The sequence below is a fragment of the Gymnodraco acuticeps genome, unplaced genomic scaffold (genome assembly GCF_902827175.1).
Source record: "Gymnodraco acuticeps unplaced genomic scaffold, fGymAcu1.1, whole genome shotgun sequence".
NCBI lineage: Eukaryota > Metazoa > Chordata > Actinopteri > Perciformes > Bathydraconidae > Gymnodraco > Gymnodraco acuticeps.
The window spans coordinates 853,642-875,470 of record NW_022991320.1 but is presented as its reverse complement, the minus strand read 5'-3'; the positions used below and the strand labels follow the sequence as shown (position 1 = coordinate 875,470).

Here is a 21,829-nt window from a genome sequence, read left to right as displayed (position 1 = left end):
CACCATGTCATCTCCAAATGTCTCTTTAAGGTATAAAACATTCAACCCCTGCAGATATGAAAAATAAGTTTGCTCCATCACTGAGGAAAAATAGACTTCAGCCCAGAGATAAGGCTGAATCAGTTTATGTTTATTTCCACAGCTAACCCAGCTTCTATCACAGCTCCTGAGTCCTATTTACATTACCAGCGTGTTTGCCCAATTTATAGTCATACACATGCCCGATCCCCTGAAAATTGATAATGGAGTAATCCTGCAGAGTGAGTGATGGTGTTGCATAGACAAGAAGGCAAATTACAAGGACACTATGTGTTTAGAGACTTGAGCTTTACAATCCTATCCAGGCTCAGTCCCCTGTCTTGATCCATTCTTTATTGATGTACACAGAACAAATATCCTGAGGGTAGATGAGTAGGAAAAGGGATCTTAGTTGTGTTTGAGGTATTGCGCAGCTACTGTCTACCTAACAAGCAGATCATTTTAAAGACATTTCCTCTAAAGACTGCCCTGTGAGAATTGGGCGAGGGCCTTGCCTCCTTACCACTGTCCTGATTTCTCATTTTGTCTCACAACAGTATTGATCTGAGCTTGCTGTTATGGGGTTTAAGAAAGGATTCCACTGAAGATCGCTGATAGGACGTTGCTTTGGAAACACCTCTGCTGTGAGAGGTGATCAATGCTAAATATTATAGCAGTGGGAGAATCCTATGCTTGTTTGACGAATTAGAGCCAGTTGTTTATTCGGGAAGATGTAACCAAATTGCAAAAAGTTATTTCTGATGTGATTTATTTGATATTTGAACAAAAAACGTGTTTCATCAATTGATATTGATTCCTCTGCAATGAGCTTGAGTTGAAAATCTACTCAAGTTTTTACAGAATTGTCATTGATAACTATTTATTTCTGCAAAGTACACAATATCTGAGAGGTGAAATGTGGCACATCACCACAGTATGTCTCTGCAGGCTCGCAGCCGACTGTAACTACACTTTGTGTTCACCATATTTGAAAACAAATAATGTTATGAGCCTGACATATGTGTTAGAGAAGCAGAGAAACACAGACTGCTGTCCTGTCTTCCCCATGGAAGCACATGGTGCGCTGCTGTGACAGTCAGCATTGAACATGTCTTTGGGGACGCTCCATTATTTACACCGTGCCTTCCTGTGGCCCCGATGAGACATGACAGGAGCCACAGGAAGCTCATGAATTAAACAGAGGGGCCTAAAAGCACAAGGGGCGGGTACAGGGTGATGGGGAGGCCTGGGGAGACAGCAGAGCACTGGGGCTGCAGATTGCAACGCACATGTCGCGGCCTGGGGGGGAGAGGGAGGTAAAGCAGGGAGGAGAGGACACGCAGGGACAGATAGAGAAGAATGAGAGATGAGGAAAAATGACTTTGTTGAGGAACAAGTATAGACAGAGGAAAGAGTCAAAATCAGCAAACAGGAAAATAGGAGGTTGTAATGATTCAGACAGAGAGGCGAGAAAGGGCTAAAGTCAGCTGTCTTCATTTAGCCAGAGAGACATTAATACTGATGCAAATACAATTCCTGAGTGAAGATGATGTCATGCATTCAATGGGCAGTTAGTGAGGTGTGTGATGTCTCAGCTGTTGCTCATTGAGCAGCTGGGTCAGTCTGCATGTCTAGATGGATGCGATGACCTCATTTGGGCTGTGACTCATCACCTGATGCAGCAAACCAATACACTGTGGGCAATAAAAGACTCAGGCAATACCCTTCCTGTTTCAGTAAAGAGATCAAATTTGACTAATGGGTATTGAGGTCACAGACATGGATTTTACATTTTTTACTGACAATCAATTTCCTGCATCTATATATACACGGGGTTTGAGTGTTTTATGCACATTGCATGTTCATAATCATACATTTGTCTCAGGATAAACCCATGATGTGTATAAGCACTTGTTTGTGTTATGTCTCAAATTCTATAAATATTTGCTGGATTAGCCTAGGCTTTTATCCCTCCTCTCTAACACACACACACCCTGACACTCACTTACGTGTTTTATGAGTATGATATTTGTAAGTAACTTTTTACAGAAAGTGCCTCTAATAACAACTCATTTTATTGGCCCTCGGGGAGCTGCTGTCCATCTCTCATAGCAACCCTGGACGGGAAAAGGAACCGCCCAGACCAATAGTGCCAGAGTGATATCATCTGATCATCAACCTCAAACATGGGCGCGGAGCCACACAGTGCATTTTCATATTGTGGAAGGTCTTCATCCTTCACTACCCCCTTTTATATGCAGGGCCTTTTTTCCTGCAATCATTAATCCTGCAGAACAAGTCAAATTGGCTTGTCATATTAAATGGGAAGTTGTGAGCTTTATACAACTGAATGGGTGCCAAGTAAATTAAGCTTATTACAACTTGAATCTGTAAAATCGGTTTTATTTATTTTTTAACCTCAAGCTGAATGTAGCTTCTCCTATTGATGCAGTCCATTAGTTGTAATAGAAGTCTGTCTGTGGAGTATCAGTTGTCATTCTTCTTGAGCTTGAGTGCTCTTAATTCCCTCAAGAGCCCATCTGGACAAGCATATTTTCAAACAATATGACATTACAATGTAAAATGTAGGGTTAGGCATCACACACATTTCCATTGTGCCTGAATGTATATGTAGAGTCGGAAAAAAAATGAAGTATAGTAAAGCAGTGGCATAAAAGTGCATAAACAATTTGAATGTAGACCAAGCGTTATGAAATAATCAGGTCTTAATCACAAAATTACACAGATGAGTTGCAAATGCTGTGAGTGTAAATAAATATGAGATTACAATTACTAAAGTGCAATAGCATCATTGAATGTTTTCCAGAAATGATGCTGCACCGGAGTTTAGATCATGTTCACGTATACAAACAAGGTGTTTATCACATTGCATATTCAAATTGTACTACTCTCTCTCTTTTGTCAAAGTTGTGCATAGCTGCCCATTTTCTACCACCATCCCTCTCTAAAAGTGTGACTGAGGGGGCCATGTGCTCTCCTTCCCCCCACCCCCATCTCACCACTGCCCATATGTGCATTTGAGTGGCAGCTGCAAACTCCCCCGCTTGCCCTCTGAAAAAAAAGAAGTGAAAACCAGCCCGCTGCACAACAGTGAAAGTAGGAGAGCTTTTCTGGTCAGAGCGTGTCTGGCTGCCACTGTGAGTGTCAGGAAGAAACAAAAAGAACATTGTAGGGGCTGCTGGAGTCTATTGTTGTAGGAAACAGTAAACCAGTCATTTGTAAGGTACATTTGTCGTCTGCAGTGTTCATTTATAAAAGAGAAACAGCCTCTTTTTTGTGTACTTTCATACTGTCTTGTGATTAGGTCCATGCATTAATTGTGGACACACACCCCACACACACATCCTGCCGTCATCCACTAATAAAGCACGACAGTAGCCTCCCCATCTGCCTCCTCCAACTCCCTTTGGGGACCGCAGAAGGTGTAGAACAGCAGACTGTGCCATAGTCTGCTCAACACATTAGTAACTCACTGACACACAGGGGCCAGGCGGGCACATATTGCACATATTGAGGCAACGCCAACGGAAGTCTCATCCAGCACCAATTAGAATATTACAAGACAAGTGTGCAGGCAGAGAAACAAATGCAAGGGTGTGCTGCACATGCAGACACAAATATGGAACAGGCCTTACTTGTGTCTCTTTAACGTCCTGTTTTACATACACCACAACACTCAATGAAATGTCAACTCATACACACACACATATCAGATCTGCTGCCGCCTACGGCATAATACCCATCTTGTGCAAAGGAGGAACTGAAGCCATGTGAATTAAAAGTAAACTAAACAGATCAGAAAGTCACATACTCACTCCCACAACCCATCAGAGACTGCACTGACCTCACTACCTTCAAAAAACTTACAAAAACTCACCTCTTCAATCTGGCTTTTAATGTGTGATTATTTTTGTATTATTTGACTTTAACTTTAACTATATATTTATTTGTTGTTCCTTTATTTTATCTTCACTATATATGTAAAGCGTCTTTGAGCACCTGTAAAAGCGCTAACAAATTAAATCTATTATTATTATTATTATTATTATAAGAAAAAGTACAAAACTGTAACTACAGAAACTGCCAGAGTATCATGGGGCCTGGGTAACATGAAACTCAAATGCCATGGGCAAAACATATTCCAAAAGACAATTTATTAGATTATTTAAAAAATATTTAAATGTAAGATATATAGCAAACACTGTTATACATCTGAGGCATATTTTCAGAAACATGCTTGATGAAGTTATATTTTCAGATGGCAACTTAGGGTTTCATGTTCCATCTTGAAATTCACATTGATAATTCACATGGCATTAAACTTTAAGCACCTGGTTGACATCATGGCATGGGAAGGCTTCAAATCTCCCAAGAAAGTAATGTTGGAAAACCTAAGCCCACTACTCCAGAGGACCTTTGCTCACGCTATCCATCCACACATTCCCTTTTTTTTTAATGTGATGTTAATCCAGTGATTTATTCACAGGAGTCCTGAAGTGCCTCCTCTTGAGTTGAGGAGGCAAGCATGCTTTTGTACTGACCCTGTAACTTGGAACATGTGTGTTAATGTGCGTACTTAACATCAGACACTCAGCACTTTATCACTTAGACAGGAAACTCAGGGTCTTGTTGGGTGGACACAGCAGGACATTTGGATTAAAAAAAAAAAGCTGTGTGTGTTTCAGAAAGACGACTGAGAAGGAAGACTGAGAAGGAAGGGAAGTCTCTGTGCATGTTTAGTCTTTCACACTCACTGCTGGTGATATCTAATGTGTGACTTTTACCTCACACACCACACAGCAGCACTGAGAATAGAATATATATATCATGTGTCTCAAACAAACACACTCAATAATCAATGACCATTTGCTACAGCTATATCATTCACATTAACCAATATAAGCAAGCTTTAAATTAAAAGGCATAATGCTACTGACTCACAGCACAAGCAACATGTCAGTACATGCAAAAACACGTCATTGTCTTCAAAGGCGTAGGAGGGTCGACATCTTCCCATATGCTGCCTTTGAGGGCAATGAAGCATTATGATAATATGACGGATGAGGGCCCTGTCAGGCTCCTGTGGTAATCAAATCAGTGCCCATCCTCAAATCTGACAACGCATTTATGGTGAAACAGAGCAGAACAGCCAGGCTGGCCTGCCGTTCTCCTTCACACACTCCTTCTCCCGTTGGCAGACTGTCAGCGCCGGCCCCCTCCCACAACACAAGAGATACAGAGATGAAGACAAAGACATGAAGGTGTCAGAATACATGTGTTGAAAATCCCGGGGTTAGGTTTTGGACCTGTTTTTTGAAATCTCTACAGATATGAGATATATTTTTTCACACTTATTTACATCACGGTCAGTGATGAAACAAAGTCAAACAAAGTGGAGGACGGATACTCCTACTCTCTGCAGATGGCTGGCCCTTTCGAATAGTCAGTCTGCCAGGGAAAGGCATATCTTTTCTACATTATCATTACTCTGAGTCTGGTAGAATCTACTGCCACACAGAGACAGATGATGATCCTCTGGAATTACACCTGCATATAAAGCCAAATGAGGACTGGGGACTTCTTGTTTGAGCAGCTATGAACCCTAATGCATGGCCGTAGAGTAGATGCAGCAGGGTCAATGATGTGTTGAGATCAGGCTGTAGTGTCACTTCAAGAGCCCTCTCCCACTGGAGTGCCCTGTACGTGCTTAATGAGCATGCTTGAGAGTATGACTACATCTAGAAGTGCATGTTTGATCAAGTGTTTACAACTGAGTATTTGTGCCTTTCAACTGGAAAAGCTTTTATGGATATATGTCAAGTCAATGTTAGCCTTTAGTTTCACAGTTCACTGCCCTTCTGTGTCACAGGACTTCAGGGAATCCTGTGCTGTAGCGGAGAACATAGGCATTAGCTTCCTGAGGGACCCACGGGAATGCAAGGTGGGATTTGGATTGAGTGGCAGTTTTTGACAACCTGGCCCGTTCACCTCTGTCAGAGCGCATGCAGGAGCCATTCGTCATGAGAGCCTTAAAATCCCCATCCATCCATATATTCTTATAAATGATTGTGGAATCACAGCACAAAAAAGAGAGAGAACAGAATATAGAGACTAAAAACACAGCAAGCGAAGAGAAAGTGGAAGGGATATCCAGATAGATCCATGTTTTATACTTTTACAGTGCCAGTTGCTGTAAAACGGATCAGTGTGGAGGTGAAATGGTGATGGCAGCTGCACCAAGGACATGTTTTGAGATGGCGAATGGAGACCAACAGTGGCCCACTGCCGTCGCTGCTCAGTACTAAGTAAGCTCTACTAAGGCAATATAACCCCATGTCTGACTTACTGGAGCTCTCAAAAGTGCCTCCCAGCTTGCAAACATCATTTGAATGTTTTAACAGATATTTATTTGATTTACCCAGATCATATTTTACATTAAAAAGCAACCTCACTGTGCACTGTCTCGATAGCTTTAATTGACAAAATAAAATATCTGTGATTTTATTGTTACCCCATATCCCAAACTGGCGCACAAAAAGCCCAGAAAAAGTCAAGAGAAAATGATGCTGAGTCATCATACGTTGAGTAAAGAATTCACAACATTCAAAGATTTCACGTTGTATACACCCTAGCCCTAAAGCATGCAATCGACTGCACATGGAACCCTAACTATTACAAATAAATGTTGTACTCACGGCACATATTTTACAGACCTGAATATGACGCATCAGTCTGGCATTTGACCACATTGATTGGCCTATTTCCGGCCACCTGCCATTTTCTCTTTGATACAGAAGGTCATCAATTATCCTTCAGCTACAACAAGGAAGGCCAAGATTGAATGAGTAGGCCACCTACATCGATATGCACAGCAGAAACACATTTGCTGGATTTAGTTTACAGGCTTGAGTTTGACACAGCCATGTTTTCAATTCTTGTTTTCTGTTCAAGAAAGATATACCCATTGGAAAAGCAAGTAGGCCTACTCCAAGTTTTGACAAACATCTGGGATCTCTGCTTTTGACCATAGCTGCTGAAAAGAAAAAACATTATGAATGTATATTTTAAGCAATGGGAACAATATGACGTTATCTAATTAGGATACAAGTCCCATTTATCAGAGCCCTGATTGAGGATGTCATGGATTGAGCCGGTGCCGCTCTGTGTTCACTTGGCTGAGTCTGCTCGCTCACTGGAGAGGAGTGGGAGAGGGAGGGGAGAAAAAAGAGCAGCGCAGCAGCGGACAAGCCACCAGCTCTGAAACCCAGAAATAAAGGCGAACTTAGCTTATATACGCAATAATTATTCACTTTGGTTAACGACATGATAGTTCGCACAAAACAACATACTGTTCCGGGGATTTAGGCGGTGCGACCGTGTTGTTTGTGGACTCTACTCGAGACGGCTGGAAACTGAGAAGGAAAGAAAACAACAACACTGGAAAAAGACGGAGGTTACACACAACAGTAACAATAAAACAACACTCCCCGACAAGTGGTCTGCCCGGTGCCGAGGGGGAAGTCCGACCAAAAAAACTGGATATATTGGTGAATTTATACTCTATTTGTATTATTGTGAATGTTTATTTCAAGATAGCGTTTCTGGGGGAACTTTTTTCTCAGGAAACAATGAAGACATAGCAAGCAGGAACTCATCAAGTGTCTCGAAGCGGCTAGCCTCACAGCTAGCCTTAGCTCGGCTATCTCGCAGCGAGCGAATGCCAGGCGAAGCTAACGCCCGCTAGTGCGGCCAAGTGAGCTAGCTAAGTTAGCTTGTCGGCTAACGTTAGCTGGCTAGCTAAACGCGTTTTTGAGAAACTTTTGGTGGTGTTTCCCCAGAGCCAAAACACTGAAGGAGTGTTGTGAGAACAGAGGGGAAGGGCAGGTTCCCTTTTGGACTTTTTCCCCTCTACATATTGTCCTAATATGATGGCTACGGAGGTCAGCAGTGAGGAGACGGTCACGACAGGGACAGGGGTGGCGGGCGGAGGAGGCCCGGATACGGCCACTTTCCCCTACTATCCCAAGCCGAGCAGAGTGCTAGTCTCTGATTTGGGACAAGGACCAGCACCTACCCTCCAGCAACATTCTAACACATATCCGGACTCACTTCCCGACACGAGTATGACCTATCCCATGTCTAGTGGGGATATGACCGCACCAGTGCTTTCCGCAGAAGGGAGTGGCGGAGCAGGAGGTGGACATGCAGTTTTCCAAGGAACAAGCTCAGTGACCGGGGGCAGCCTTTGCAGCTCTCCTACATCGGAGGGTCCAGCTTGTCTGGTTTCACCCACATCAACAGGCCCGGATGGGACCGGTGACTTCCCCCCACTGCCACCACCTCCTCCTCCCCCTCTAGGCAGTGTGGTGCTCGGTGGCACTATGGATGAAAACGACCTGCAGGATGGACCTGAATACGAGGAAGAAGAAGTCGTGTTCCCCCTCTCTGCACCCCCCACGAACCAGTAAGTTACTCCTGCATACAATTTAGTAATCAAACATTCTGTACTTTTGTTTGGTACACTTCCTTCATGCTGTCATACTCTCGAGGTCTGCATTTTACTTAGTTTTACTCCTGCAGGTTCAATAGTGACCTGGGCTATTCACAGTTATGTTTATATATTTACATAGCGCAATCATTTCTCACAGTAACCCACCATGGCTTTCTAACTCTACTATGAAGTTATCCTTATCTAACACGACTGGTTACCTTCTGTGTATGTTTCCTCATTTGCAAACGTGTTGTTCTCTTAAGAATACTTTTCTAGTTAAATGGGTTGCAGAAGTTGGACTTTGGTGACACTTTAGGTTGTGGTTTAAACAGTTAAACTAAAGTCAAATTGTTGAAGCATCAAATTGTTAGACACCCATTCAAATTAGAGCTAACAACTCAGTATTGCGTACAATCAGTCAACAAGTTATCAATTGAGATCAAGCATGCAAGATTTAAAACATTTGTATTGATTGACTATCTAAACATTATTGGTCTTCAACTGATCACATATAAAGTGTGCCCAAGTGCATCTTGTTCTTTAGGAAAACCGGTTTTTTTTAAACAACCAACATATTCACAACACAGTCCAAGTAAGTACTGGTATGTAAACATTACACTTAAATACTTTTATCTAAGGAATCGACAATGAATAATGCATAAACACCATCAAACAACGATTATTTGCCTGATCCTCTAGTCATTGATTAACTAGTCCCAATTATTACGTTCATAAAAGTAAACTAAAGTTACAAGGCACTTCAAACAAAGCCAAATTCCATCTTGCATCAACCAAAAGTTGTAGCATACAAATGCATACCAGCAAGTTGAATTGGATGACAGATTTCCCGTGGATCTTACGAGTATTTGTTCAGCAATACAAGCACATCCATGGTAGATGGATTATTCTGTGCCTTTACCATAACACAATCAGCTGATCTGTTTCCAACAATTAAAACAATTTACACATCAGTTTTACCATATAAGAAAAGTAAAGGAAACCACAAAAAATGGTTTGATGAAGAGTTGGAGGCGATGAGCTTTTACTGTCTTACAGTCTGTATTTATGTAAAACTGTATCAAATGCCTAATTTAAATAATTGATTAGAAATGACCCTTTTAACTTTGTAATATAGATTCAGGTTAAGTATCACCGCTCCATAAACTCCATTACTCCATTAGTTGGTATATTACTGCAATAGTAGCATAATTATTTACATCTAAGTGTTGTGCTCTTTTATGCTACATGGGAAGTAAACACAAGTTTTAGTAAAACATTTTGACTGTGATACATATATTATTTGGTTGGTCATTACAGTGAAACAAGCATACATCACAGTATATGTTAACCTTTTTGGATTGCATCTTTAAACATGCGTTCTATGAATTGTAAATCCAATTATAGACCTTTTTTAGGAATTTATCAGGCATACACAAAAGCACATTTCCAAACGTGTGTGTGTGTGTGTGCTGGTCTTGTAATAACCTAAATACAGCCCTCCCATTTGTTACAGTCTCATTAGAGAACTGCTGAGCTTTGTCATTTCTGGCCCTCATACTGTAAGATATGGAAGTGACTGGGCTTGAGTGTGGATTCAGCTCTTATTTTAGGAGCCTCCCTATATCTCCCTGTCAGAATACAGAGGAAAGGGAAGGCCAGCTTTTCACCAGTCTTTCCGGTACTGGTAATGAACAACCCTAAATGGAATGAACTGCAGTTGAATTCAATTTCTTCAAAGTTTGACTGTGGAAGTAGTAGTTTTTGCCAAGGAAATACAGACTTCTTCCTGTGTTTGCACTTGGATCCAGTTTATCAACTTGCAGGGTTTCCAGTAACGCAGTGGAACAGTTTTAACGTGTGCATGAATGGGATATATTTTGTTTTGTTATTGCTTTAACTTTGAGATTATTGTAATCAAATGTTCATTTTCCACATTCAGTAACACCATATACTGACACACATAAGTGTACAGGCTGGTCAGAGTCATATTGAGTCTACTCACTTACTACTACTCTAAGACACTTTACTCAACAGAGTTGTGCAAGGCACACGTGAACATAAGCTTTTCCTCTATATTGTGGTTGTGGTCTAGTTTAATTTCTTCTAGTGGTGGTAAATGCTCCGGTTTCCGGTTATTTTTAATGTGCAATTTTCTCTAAAGTTGTGTAAAATGTATGTTGTTGGTGTGTAACAAAATGTGGCCTAAAAGAATGTAGATCTGTAGAAGAATAGAAACTGAAAATTCTGCTTTTTTAAGGACGTATTTTTGTAATTAAAGCGTTTACTATTGTATGAGAATCAGCATTTCCGCCAGGGGGCGTCTTGCCGTCATTTGACAAAAAAAATATAATTTGAGGTTTTATCGCTTGAAATGAAGAAAAAGGAAAAAGGACAAGGTAGGGGTGTAACGGTTCACAGAATTCACGGTTCGGTACGTACCTCGGTTTGGCAAGTTTCAGTATACAAATAAGGAACTCTAACATTTTGAATAATGAACTGTATTACAAAGTTAAAAACAAACCACAAACAGTACCACACACACTCAGATGGCCATATTATCTATAATGGCTGATGTCAAACAAAAAGGTGTCATCAAGCTGTAAAACTAAAAAGGATGTCTTGAAAATATTAATAAGTGTTTCAAGAGTGCATAGCCGTTGAAATATATATGCCAAAAGCTTCCGTTATTTATTTTGGACTCTCGGCTTTCATGTCTATTGGCTTCTTAAAAACAGCGGGATAAGCTGTTGAACTGCAAATCTGGGTGATGCCTTCTGATATGATTTAGCATGTTTGGCGTGTGTTACCATTAGCATACCGCACCGCTGTCGAGCAACGGCGACACACCGTCCTCGTCCGATCCACCACTCGCACTCCATCGTTGTTGTACTCCACAGGGAACCTGAAATGTTCCCACACAGCTGAGTGTTTGTACGGTTTGTACTCCTCGTAATAACACCAGTGATACAAGCAAGGCCAGACACAAGCCCTCCTAAGGGCTCGTCATATAGCCTTCATTCATACTCTACTTTGGCAGTGAATGCTTTTCAAGAACAGACAAGTTATAAGGTGATTCCATCCCTTTGTAATGATGACCCAGTTAAAGCAAGGGTCTTTCTCTCCTTCAGGATGTGCCACTTATCCACAGCGATAGACAAGGCTGATATGCAGACCCTCTGGGAGGTTACTGTCTCATTCAGTAGTTCTGTCCTGTAGATGATGCCTAATCTAACAAACAGGGATGAAGGCAAACGCGTAACGATCATGGACATAGTTCAAGCTTTAGCCGGGGGGCAATATATTGAAACCAGCGTTTCCGCCAGGGGGGCGTCTTGAATATTAATAATTCGAGAGAAGATCAAGAGTTTTTATCGCTTGAAATTACAAAAAGGAAAAAGGACAAGGACATCCCTCTGTTGGAGGGGCAAAGGAGTCTGGTGGGATTATGTTCGGAGTATTGAAGATCGTTTCCCCGACATCGGCGGTACCTGCTACAGGACAACACGGAACGTGCGCAATTTGGACGCGATGAGCGGTGCTAGTTAAGCACGCGCATGAGCGAGCACCAGAGCCTCGCAGCAGCGGAACTGGGGCTCCGTGGTAAACTGTGGTAACATGAAAAGCCGACACAGCCGGCGCTTTAAGAGAGCCGAGGCAAATGATCCGGCTCACTAACGGAAAAAGACAGTATCTATAAGGGACGGCTCGAGTCCAAATTCAAGCACTGATTGAAACTCATGGTCACATTATACGACATGAAATTGTATGATGTGTCACATTATGTTTGTGAACATCCAATCTATGTGTAATACATGCCATGCGTGCATACATTTGTTTTTTCGCAATGGGCTTTTTTCATTGTGCCTATAATAGCAAATCTACCATTGGCAGTCATGGGTGGTACATTCCCAGCTGACTGCCTTGAATGATTCTGCATTTCACTCTGTCACTTAAGCTGTGTCACTACCTGTGTATGCTTCTGTAATCGGTCTTCAAGATTGATCTGTATGCCTTTGAGTTATGTTAGCAGTCAGCAAAGTGCATGTTAGGAGAGTGATGGTGGAACACTTCCACACCATTGGTCCCACTGCATGTTGCACAGTGTGAAGGCTAAACTTGGCACATTCGCTGAGTAAAAATGTTCGAGAGTGAGAGAGGCAAACGGCAGTCACATTCATTTACACAACAGCGTGTCATTCATACATAATTGCAATGAGGTAAGAATGTAACACTGATGATGGCTTAACAAAGACGCAATAGTAAAGATGTCAGGTGACCCTAACAACGCACTTCCTGCTGCCATTACAAACCTCCGGCACAGTGCATGAGCTTAAACAAACAGCATGTTGAGAAATTAGTCGTTGATTTTGAGTTTCCACGGAGATTATCAAGGATTTGGAATCGTGAAGGTTTTCTTCGAAAAGGTGGTAGTAAGCGGAAGGAGAAAAGGGGGAAAGAAAGGTTGGATTTAAAGATCAGCGATGGTGTGAATGAGTTAAACAGTTGACATTGGACATCGCTCAATAGTAATATAATAATGTGTGATTGTTTTTGTATTATTTGACTTTAACTTTAACTATATATTTATTTGTTGTTCCTTCCTTTTCTTTTATCTTCACTATATCTGTAAAGCGTCTTTGAGCACCTGTAAAAGCTCTAACAAATTAAATCTATTATTATTATTATTACTGCAGGGTTAATTGAGTACCTACACCACTTAATGGCCCTTTGTGTGGGGAGGGAGAGACAATGGAATATTTCTGAAATGGCACAAGCGTCATGTCACATATCGTAACACTATTACCTGATAGAGATTGGGTCTATTAGTGTTCAAATGACAACACTTTTATAACAAAGCATGTATGGTGTTGATAATGGGATTAATCAGTCATTTGACAGTTTTAGTGACTGATGAGCCTCGCAGTTAAGCCTCTAATTTCCTTAATCTTAATAAATTACGTCAATTCCCGCTACTAGGTGGAACATTTGTAAACTACTGCAGTTTTGATGAAACTTAGTTTTTATCTTGTTGCACAGCTGCTCCCTCAGTAGTTCAACCCTTATAGCAAATGGTGCGCATTTAGTGTTGGTTAACTAGACCCATTGATTAGAATACCAGTCCCACATTCAGCAGCGTAAGTTCCTTTCAGTGCATTGATAAGGCAAAGCACCCATGCATTTTCAACGTGTTACACAACGTCCTGTCATGCCCTTCTAATACCCACACTGCCCTGCCTTTTCTCTCCTACATCCTGTTTTCAAGACTGAGCCGCTCATTGTGGCCCTAACAGGATCCTCAGAAGCATTTTAGTTGTGTTTGACAATACCCAGGATTTTAGATTTGAATGACTTTCTACATAGTTAGGTGTGCTTAATAATACGTTGGGTACATTGCATAGAAATTGTTACAGTGCAAGGTTAATCTCTAATAACACAACGGAATGCTTTTATTTCAACAGTTTTGTTAATGCATTTGTACCTATACAAAAGAACAGCCACATAACTGAAAGCAAGTTAGTGCTAGTGCACTTTTCATCTTGATTGACATCCATTGTCTGTCTCTTTTGTGTAAGTTATAATATTTGAATAAGTTACTACACATTCAGTTTGACAAAAATCAATGGCGGGACAAGAATCTTAACTGGTGGCCCTCAAACGCAGGAGGATTGTACGGGCAGATGACAGTGTAGCTATTATCACTGATGTAATGATGTTATTTCAGGGAGGCTGATTCACAGCAGGAAAACCGTCGGCTTTGGTCCCTGTGTGTCTGGCTTGGCGTTACGATGCTGACGGTTTGTTAGCAATCAGACTGAGCTAGCCTGAAGCAGAGTCCTGCACGGGTCTGATTTTCAAGACCCGCTCCCGCAACGTGCAATACCGAACCCGCCCCGCTACCCGCACATATTGCCAATTAGTTCCGCAACTCGACCCGAACCCGCATAGCCTAGTTATATGAGCAGTGAAAACGTGCAATTATTAACACACGCAGTTGCATATTTGTCTCAAAAAGCGTGGGATGTTGGTTATTTCCTCCATTCTAGGATGACACCAAAAGCCTCCAGACGTTGGGTTTCGCTCTTGAGGAAGAGTTATTGAAAATGCTGTATTCTCCGCTAGAGAGCTTCACCTCAGCCAGTTCGAATGTGGCGCGCACAGCAGCAGATTGATGCGCTGCAGAGGTTATGATTATGCGCGGTCCCGCGGGGGAGAGGTCTGAGGATTTTAAACATTATCATATATCGTGATATCAATAATTTATATCACGATTATTAAATACGATTATTCATTGACTTTGAAAACATCCATTTATTGAACTTTAAAACAAATACAAATAATAATTTGAACAGTATCTTTTTAACTGTTGATTACCCTGAACGTATAATTCAACTGAAAAACCAATACAAAAATAAATAAAATAAATGATACATTTATATCTACATTTAAATAAATAATATCAAATTAATAAATACCAATAAACAAGATCAACAAATATTCTGGAGCGCACTTCCACAAGCCATTAAACATATATAAATAAATTAGATCAAATATGTTGCAGTGCACACAACCTAGCAAAGCAAAATAGTCGTTTTTCTTTATCGTTGTTTTCGTAATTGTGGCAGGCCAAAATCATAATTGCGATTAAAATACGATTAATTGCACAGCCTAAAGATGGGCCTTTCCGTTCTCTCCGATCTCTCCATCTGTTTGGCCTGAATGACGTATCAAGCTGTGGTAATCCAACATGTTTAAAGCAAAAGAAAAACAATGCACCGCTACGGTCAGGCTTCCGCAGCTCTCCACCTTTTTCCATTGTGGAAACTTGCGCATAAGTCAATGGTTAAGGGAGCACAATTTGCATAATAGTGGTTTGGTTGGTTTGTACATAAACCCATACTGTGTTTACATTAGAAGTTCTGGTGTTTGTTCATTTACTAAAAGATTGCAAGGTGAGTGAGGTTCGTGTCATAGTGTGTTTAGTATTTAAGCGCGGTTTAAGCCATGTGTATATAAAGTAATCTCTAAGGCCAGTTAAGGTTGCAAGACTGTGATTTGTTTCCACGGATGCAGGTCTGTGTATTTGAACGTTTATGAGGAGCACATTCATATAAAAATATATGCCACTCCCTACCCTTTCTGTCCCACTGCTTCAAAAACCAATTGGCTTCATGCTCATGATGCGTGGCTTTATGAGAGAGAAAGAGGGGAGAGAAAGTCAGAGCAGGATGGAGTTAGAGCAAAGAGGACAGGGCTAGATTTCCTCCGTTTCTGAAAGACCAACTTAATCAGAACAGCGTCTTAAGGATAACGGAAGCAAGTCCTTCCATTTTCCTTTAATTAGTCAGCATAACTAAACGCATGTGGGGCTTCAGTTTGCATCTCTGTGTCCCTCTGTTCGTCGCACTTCCATGGATGTTGCTCATTGACATTAGTGACGGGAAATGACTGTATCAGGGCAGCAGCAGGGTCCCATCGTCATGCCTTGTATGGATTTAAAGCTGCCTTTGCTCTGCTTTCGGCGTTGGAGCCCACAGTTATTGCCTGGCCAGCAGCAGTATTATCACTTGAGAGAGTGCACCTTGTGAGACCACGGGACACGGGAGGGAGATGCAGCAGAGGGCGAACTCGGCGTAAGTGGGGCATCAAATCCCCCCGCAACTCTAACTTGGAAACAGCTGACAACTCCTACGTGTCAACTGTTTTTTATTTTTAGGATTCCTAATTCACGTAGTTGATAAAAACAAAAACGTGTTGTTCTAAATGAATATATGTGATTATGTGTGTGTGCAGATGATGTATTCATATTATGCAAGGAACTTTCTTCTGTGTTATTTCTTCAGCTAACTGTGATCATCTGATTTGTCAGTTATATCACAGGAAATCGATCATGTATATGTTTGTGTTATGTGTTTTGCTTGGAAAAAGTGGTGTCTGGACAGTCGAACCGTTATAAATGGTATAATTTGGCTTTTTGATAATGGCCACATTTGTCCTATCTAATATTTTGATACATGAAACAAGGGAGTCAGAAAAAGACATGGTGATGTGTGAGATCAAGGCAACGTAATGGAGAGTATGTATAATAAGCTCTATTTCAAAAACGTAGCGCAACGATTAGCCTACTGGGAATTGTAATTTGTTTGAAGAAAACACTTTGTTCTCAGAACGCTCTCATGGAAAGCTGGTAAGCTCTGCTGAGGTGCATTGCTAATGTACAATAATGCAATGTTTCATTCATTTTGATACTGATGAGGGCTGACAGTACGTCTGTGGAGGTTTTGGAGTACAGCTGCATCCATCAAGCCAGAAGAAGAGAGACATGAGCTAGAGCCAAAGAGCTTAATAAGACACAGACAGAATGACGGAGAGACAAGGTCCAACTCACTCAAATCACAGAAGTCTGTGTCTGTCCTGTTAGTCTCATTTCCCCTGGAGACTAGGGTTCTTTTTGGCATCTGGTAACAATAAGCTGTACATTAATAGGATGGCTATGGGACACAGATAGTAGAACAGCTTACCTGAAATCTAACAAGGGATATCATTTTAGAATTTTTACAGCAGTTAAATAAATGAAATTCACAACTGAAAAACAAATTCATTTACCAAGGCTGCTTGAATGGTTACCCGAGTACAAGTACACAGATATCTAAACACTTGGTGTCTTTAGCCTGCCATTGTACTACTCTGTACTACTTTGAGCAATGATGACGCACTACGCCCCAGAGAACTTGAATATCTTTTTGTTTTTAAAAAGATCAGTCTATTGATGTTATTCTCATTTCCCTTTATGATTTATAGATGATTGCTTAATTCCCAGAGACTGTTTATGGTAATTCGTCATCTGGGCAGTATACAAAAGGTGTATGGGGTAATTGTGTCTTTTGGCGCATTTCCACTGCAGGACCTCGCACGGCTTAGTACGGTATAGTTAGGCCTTGGTACGGTATAGTTAGGCATTGGTAGGCCAGGCTCACTTTATGCTGCGTTGCCATTACAGTTTAGGAACTGGGGCAGTAACTATAGTAACGCAGTGTAGGCGTGACGTCATCTTCAATGCGAAACACAAAACCAACATCAGCCGTTAGCTGTTAGCACTCAGAGCTCACAGCTCCTCATATCTGTTCAGAAACTAGACAAAAGTTAAACCGTTGTTGTGAGTGTGGACGGTCGGAGCATATATAACGTTAGCTTAGCCGATCTCCATTCAGAAAACACGCATTTTAAAAGGTTTTTCGTCTGCAGACTTGTCAAAGCATTCATTCATGGTTTTTACTAACCAGTATGTTGTTACTTCGGCATCATTTTGAAACGTGTATTACAATTAAATCACAGTAAAATATGTTCATTTTGTTGTAGCCCCTTGCCAGCGATTCTCTCACTAGTTTAGCATACTCAGCCCGACTAAGCCTGGTTGTTGGCCCGGAAAGAACCTGGATTGTGGAGAGCCAGAAAAACTGAATCAGTACCTGTTAGCCGGAACTACCCCTAGTGGAAACGCAACAAAAAACTGGCCAGGTTTGGCACGGCACGCTTAAACCGTGCTACGCGCTGCAGTTGAAATGCGCCATTTCATTGCCGTCTAAAACTCACATCACATACATCAGGGAAACAAGAATTTCTGTCTAATGCTATTTCTCCTTGAATTTATTTGTAATGCCAAATGTATATTACTCAATGAATAATATATCTTAATTAACACAAATTGCATACATGCACGATATGCCTTCACATGTTATTCTCCTCTGCTGATACAGCACAAACTAGTAGGGGCACACAGAGAGCCTGGAATAAAACAACTTCATTTAAGAGTTGTAGAATTAAAGAAATGTATATTTAATATTGATCTGAGTAAAGTGTTTTTTATAATGCACAAAACTAAACTGGTCAATCTGTAAAGTTGTCTTTGGCTTCATGGTGCCACAGGTTGTTCTTCCCAAAGCCATAAAACATAAGATAACCACAGTGAGGGTTTACAGGCTCAACACTACAGGCATAATCGACAAACAGTATGTCACGTCTGTCTCGTCAGAGCTCTTGTGATGCAATATTTGTAAGATGTTCAGCCTTAAAACATAGCCAGAAGGATTTTAAACACAATGAATCATGCTACCATGCTTACTGGAGCCTAAGCCCTATATTCTTGGCATCTTGCCTAAACTCACTAGGCTTGGGCATGATCAATTTCAGCAACGCACAGTATATTGTTCCTGACAGCATGACACAATTAGCCGTTCTATGCGTAGAACTTAACCTAGTCACTCATAAACTGGAGCAGCGGAAAGTTTCATGAAGGAATCAATGACTAAATGTGTGTTTGGTGTGAAAGTAAAGTTCAGGATGTGATTGTTGGAGCGGTGAATGATGACATTTTTGAAGACTCCAACTGCTTTCTCTCTTCAGCAGTTTGAAACATATTTAGTTGTGGAATCATTAACAGGTAGTTGTGATTGTGTAATTTGCCATGCTTTGAGCTCCCACAATACCATACACAGGATCAGTGCACACTTAATAGGTATCAAGTCGTATCAGTTGTCTTGTTTTTAGGGATGCACGATAATTATCGGCCCGATAATTATCGGCCCGATATTAGGAATTATGACGTCATCCCGATAAACCCGATACCAGTATTAATAGCCCCGATAATATACAATATATTTTTTGGGTAAAAAAAAAAGAAAAAAATACTGCGGTGTGGGTGGATTGGGATGAGGGGCGCTTGTTTTTCACTCGGCTCCTCCCGTTTTGCCAGTACTGTGGTATTAGTGGTTTAGGAAGAGGGGAGTTCTTCACAAATCCAGCGCTCCCTAACTCATGCCTGGCTGTGACGTAAATGGTGTGCGGCCGTGAAGCCAGGACAGTAAACAAACATGTCGTCGGTGGTATGGGCATTGGAGCTATGTGCAACTCAAGGCATATGCTCGAACCGGAGCTGCCTGGACGCTGCAATCATGTTGCGCACTATCCGTGCTGAGTGTGCTGACCTTTCGTACAATGTCCCACTGTCTGGCTTCCTCCATAAAGTCAAGTGCTCGGCGCAGTTGTGGCGAAATGTCGCTCCTCTGTTTTCATTTAAGCAGCTCCTTATATCCGTTAGCGCAGCTAGCTAGCACCAGATGCTAACAACAACAATGCACGTAAGGTCTCTCTCTCGTTCGCTCGGGCCACACATACACACACCCTCCCGGTCCTCCAGATGGCCAGTCGGTGCCTGCCGGTGAGCGTGGAAGTGTGGTCTGCCACAAGCGGGCGGCAGGAGCGGGGCTGTCAGCATCAGCTTGTAGATGGTATTTTAAACTCGATGCGCTCTGAAACTACGGGGCGGCCAAGGAAAAAAAAATACACATTCGTTAATCGCGTTAAAATAATTAGTGGCGTACATTTTTTTTTATTATCGGTATCGGTCTTGAGAAGCAGGAAGTTATAGGTATCGGTTTAAAAAAACCAATATCGTGCATCCCTACTTGTTTTAGTTGACTCTGAGGTGACTGGGTGCAGAGAGAGATTAACGCTGAGAGGAGAGATCCAGGACTTCAGAGTGCTGCTGGCTGTTCATGTTCTGACATGACGGGGCATTCCTCAAGCTGATTGTATCATTGTGTCCTATCACCACTGTCATGGCTTATGTTCAGAGCCTGTTTATCATAGCACCCTTCCTGACGATCCCTCATCATCATGGACAGTGGCATTTCAAAATTGCAAATTATAAACTCATACATACAACTGCAGTTAACTTGATTTAATTTGGATAGATAGATAGGTGATTGGTGTAATGGACAGTGCAAAGCATATACTGTTTCACAAAGTATAAAATATGTTATTATGTGTTGGATTGATGGTGAATGAAATGAACCAGGCTACATAAATAATGCAGATGTCCTCAAGGTGAAATAAAACAACAATCCACATGGCTGAGGTTTTACTGTTACTAAAGATGGCTATACAATTGGTGCAATGAATAGCAACTCAAAACCAAACAACGTCTAGCATGTAAACATGTGCAGAATATTGATAATCGATACTGGATTGAAATACACCTGAAAAACAACTGACTTTTTGCCGTTTTTAACATCCGCTTGGTTTACTAACAGCTAAATGAATTGCATAACGGCATTTGCATTTCACTCTCTCTGTATATCCATAGAGTAGGAGGGGATTTAGTCAAATTTACTAGATGCCAACAAGCTTTTAACACTTCGGTCTAAAGCCTTAAGAGCTTTACAAGGGATACATTAAAGGTAACAGACAAATATATAGCAATTCTTATCATCTCATTTGAAAAGTCACCTGTTGCTAAGCTCTGCAAAACCCCAACAGGGAAGCTCTCTTGAACCCTGCACTAGAACAAAGCACTGTTTTGTAATGACTCCTGGCTTCAAGGCATTATGCAAAACAATATCATTTTTCATCCACACATAAAGAAGTCGCTCTGAATTTCTATGGTGGCAAAGCAATCAAAATGAAAGACTTCAGCTTGAATAGTCCCTGCATTGCTCAGCAGTCTGCAATATCACATTCTGATAACTAATCACTTTATTACCCCTCAGCCATATATCAAAGGCAGCATTCAGGGAAGGGTTACACATACACTTTAACATTTCAGATCTTTGAACCATTTAGAGATAAAAGAGAGGTCAACTTAAACAGCAGGTTATAACAACGGTATTAATGCATTTATAGATGCTGGTTGTAAAACTATACATTGATATATTTTGGTACACCTGGCTTTAGTCCTGCTTAGGGTTGCACAATTCTGGGAATTTTCAAAGATGGAAACTTTCCATGGGAATAAACTGGGAATTTTCAAAATGGAAGGTTGGCCCTTCGTAGGGAACTTACATATAGTTGGAAAGTCTATTTGAGCATAATCTTGACTAAAACAAACAGATGCCATTCAAGAACACTTGAATATCCATGCCATTCCTCCATCACATGCACATAGCACACTGCTTACTGCATGGCTATTGAGACCACACCCCCTACAGGCACTGTGCATTCCTCCATCACATGTACAGATGATGTCTTGTGGGGATCTTTGGATGGGGGGTTCATTTTTGAATGAGTGGGGTGGGGGGGATGAGTAATATTTAACTCAACATTCATGTTTTTGTTCTTCAATGAAACAAATGATTGTTCAATGAAATAATGAAAACTTGTTCTGTTCTACTTACAAATGCATCTGTTGAAATGTCATGTTTTTTAATTGTATCATTTTGCATGGATGTCTTCTTATGACAAAACAAAACGTTTATATTTATGCTTGGATATGATACAATTCGATTACATTACCCTCAATTCCCA

At 41.2% G+C, this 21,829-nt stretch overlaps 1 protein-coding gene across 1 annotated transcript in view; it reads left to right on the top strand.

The window, feature by feature from the left end:
• Positions 1-7,240: 7,240 nt before the first annotated feature.
• The window catches only part of rasa1a (RAS p21 protein activator (GTPase activating protein) 1a), a 31,998-nt gene continuing 17,409 nt past the window's right edge, over positions 7,241-21,829 (top strand). The window contains exon 1 of the mRNA XM_034240292.1: positions 7,241-8,503. Coding sequence (XP_034096183.1) covers positions 7,965-8,503 — 539 coding nt within the window. The 5' untranslated portion in view covers positions 7,241-7,964. The remainder of the gene's footprint in view (positions 8,504-21,829) is intronic.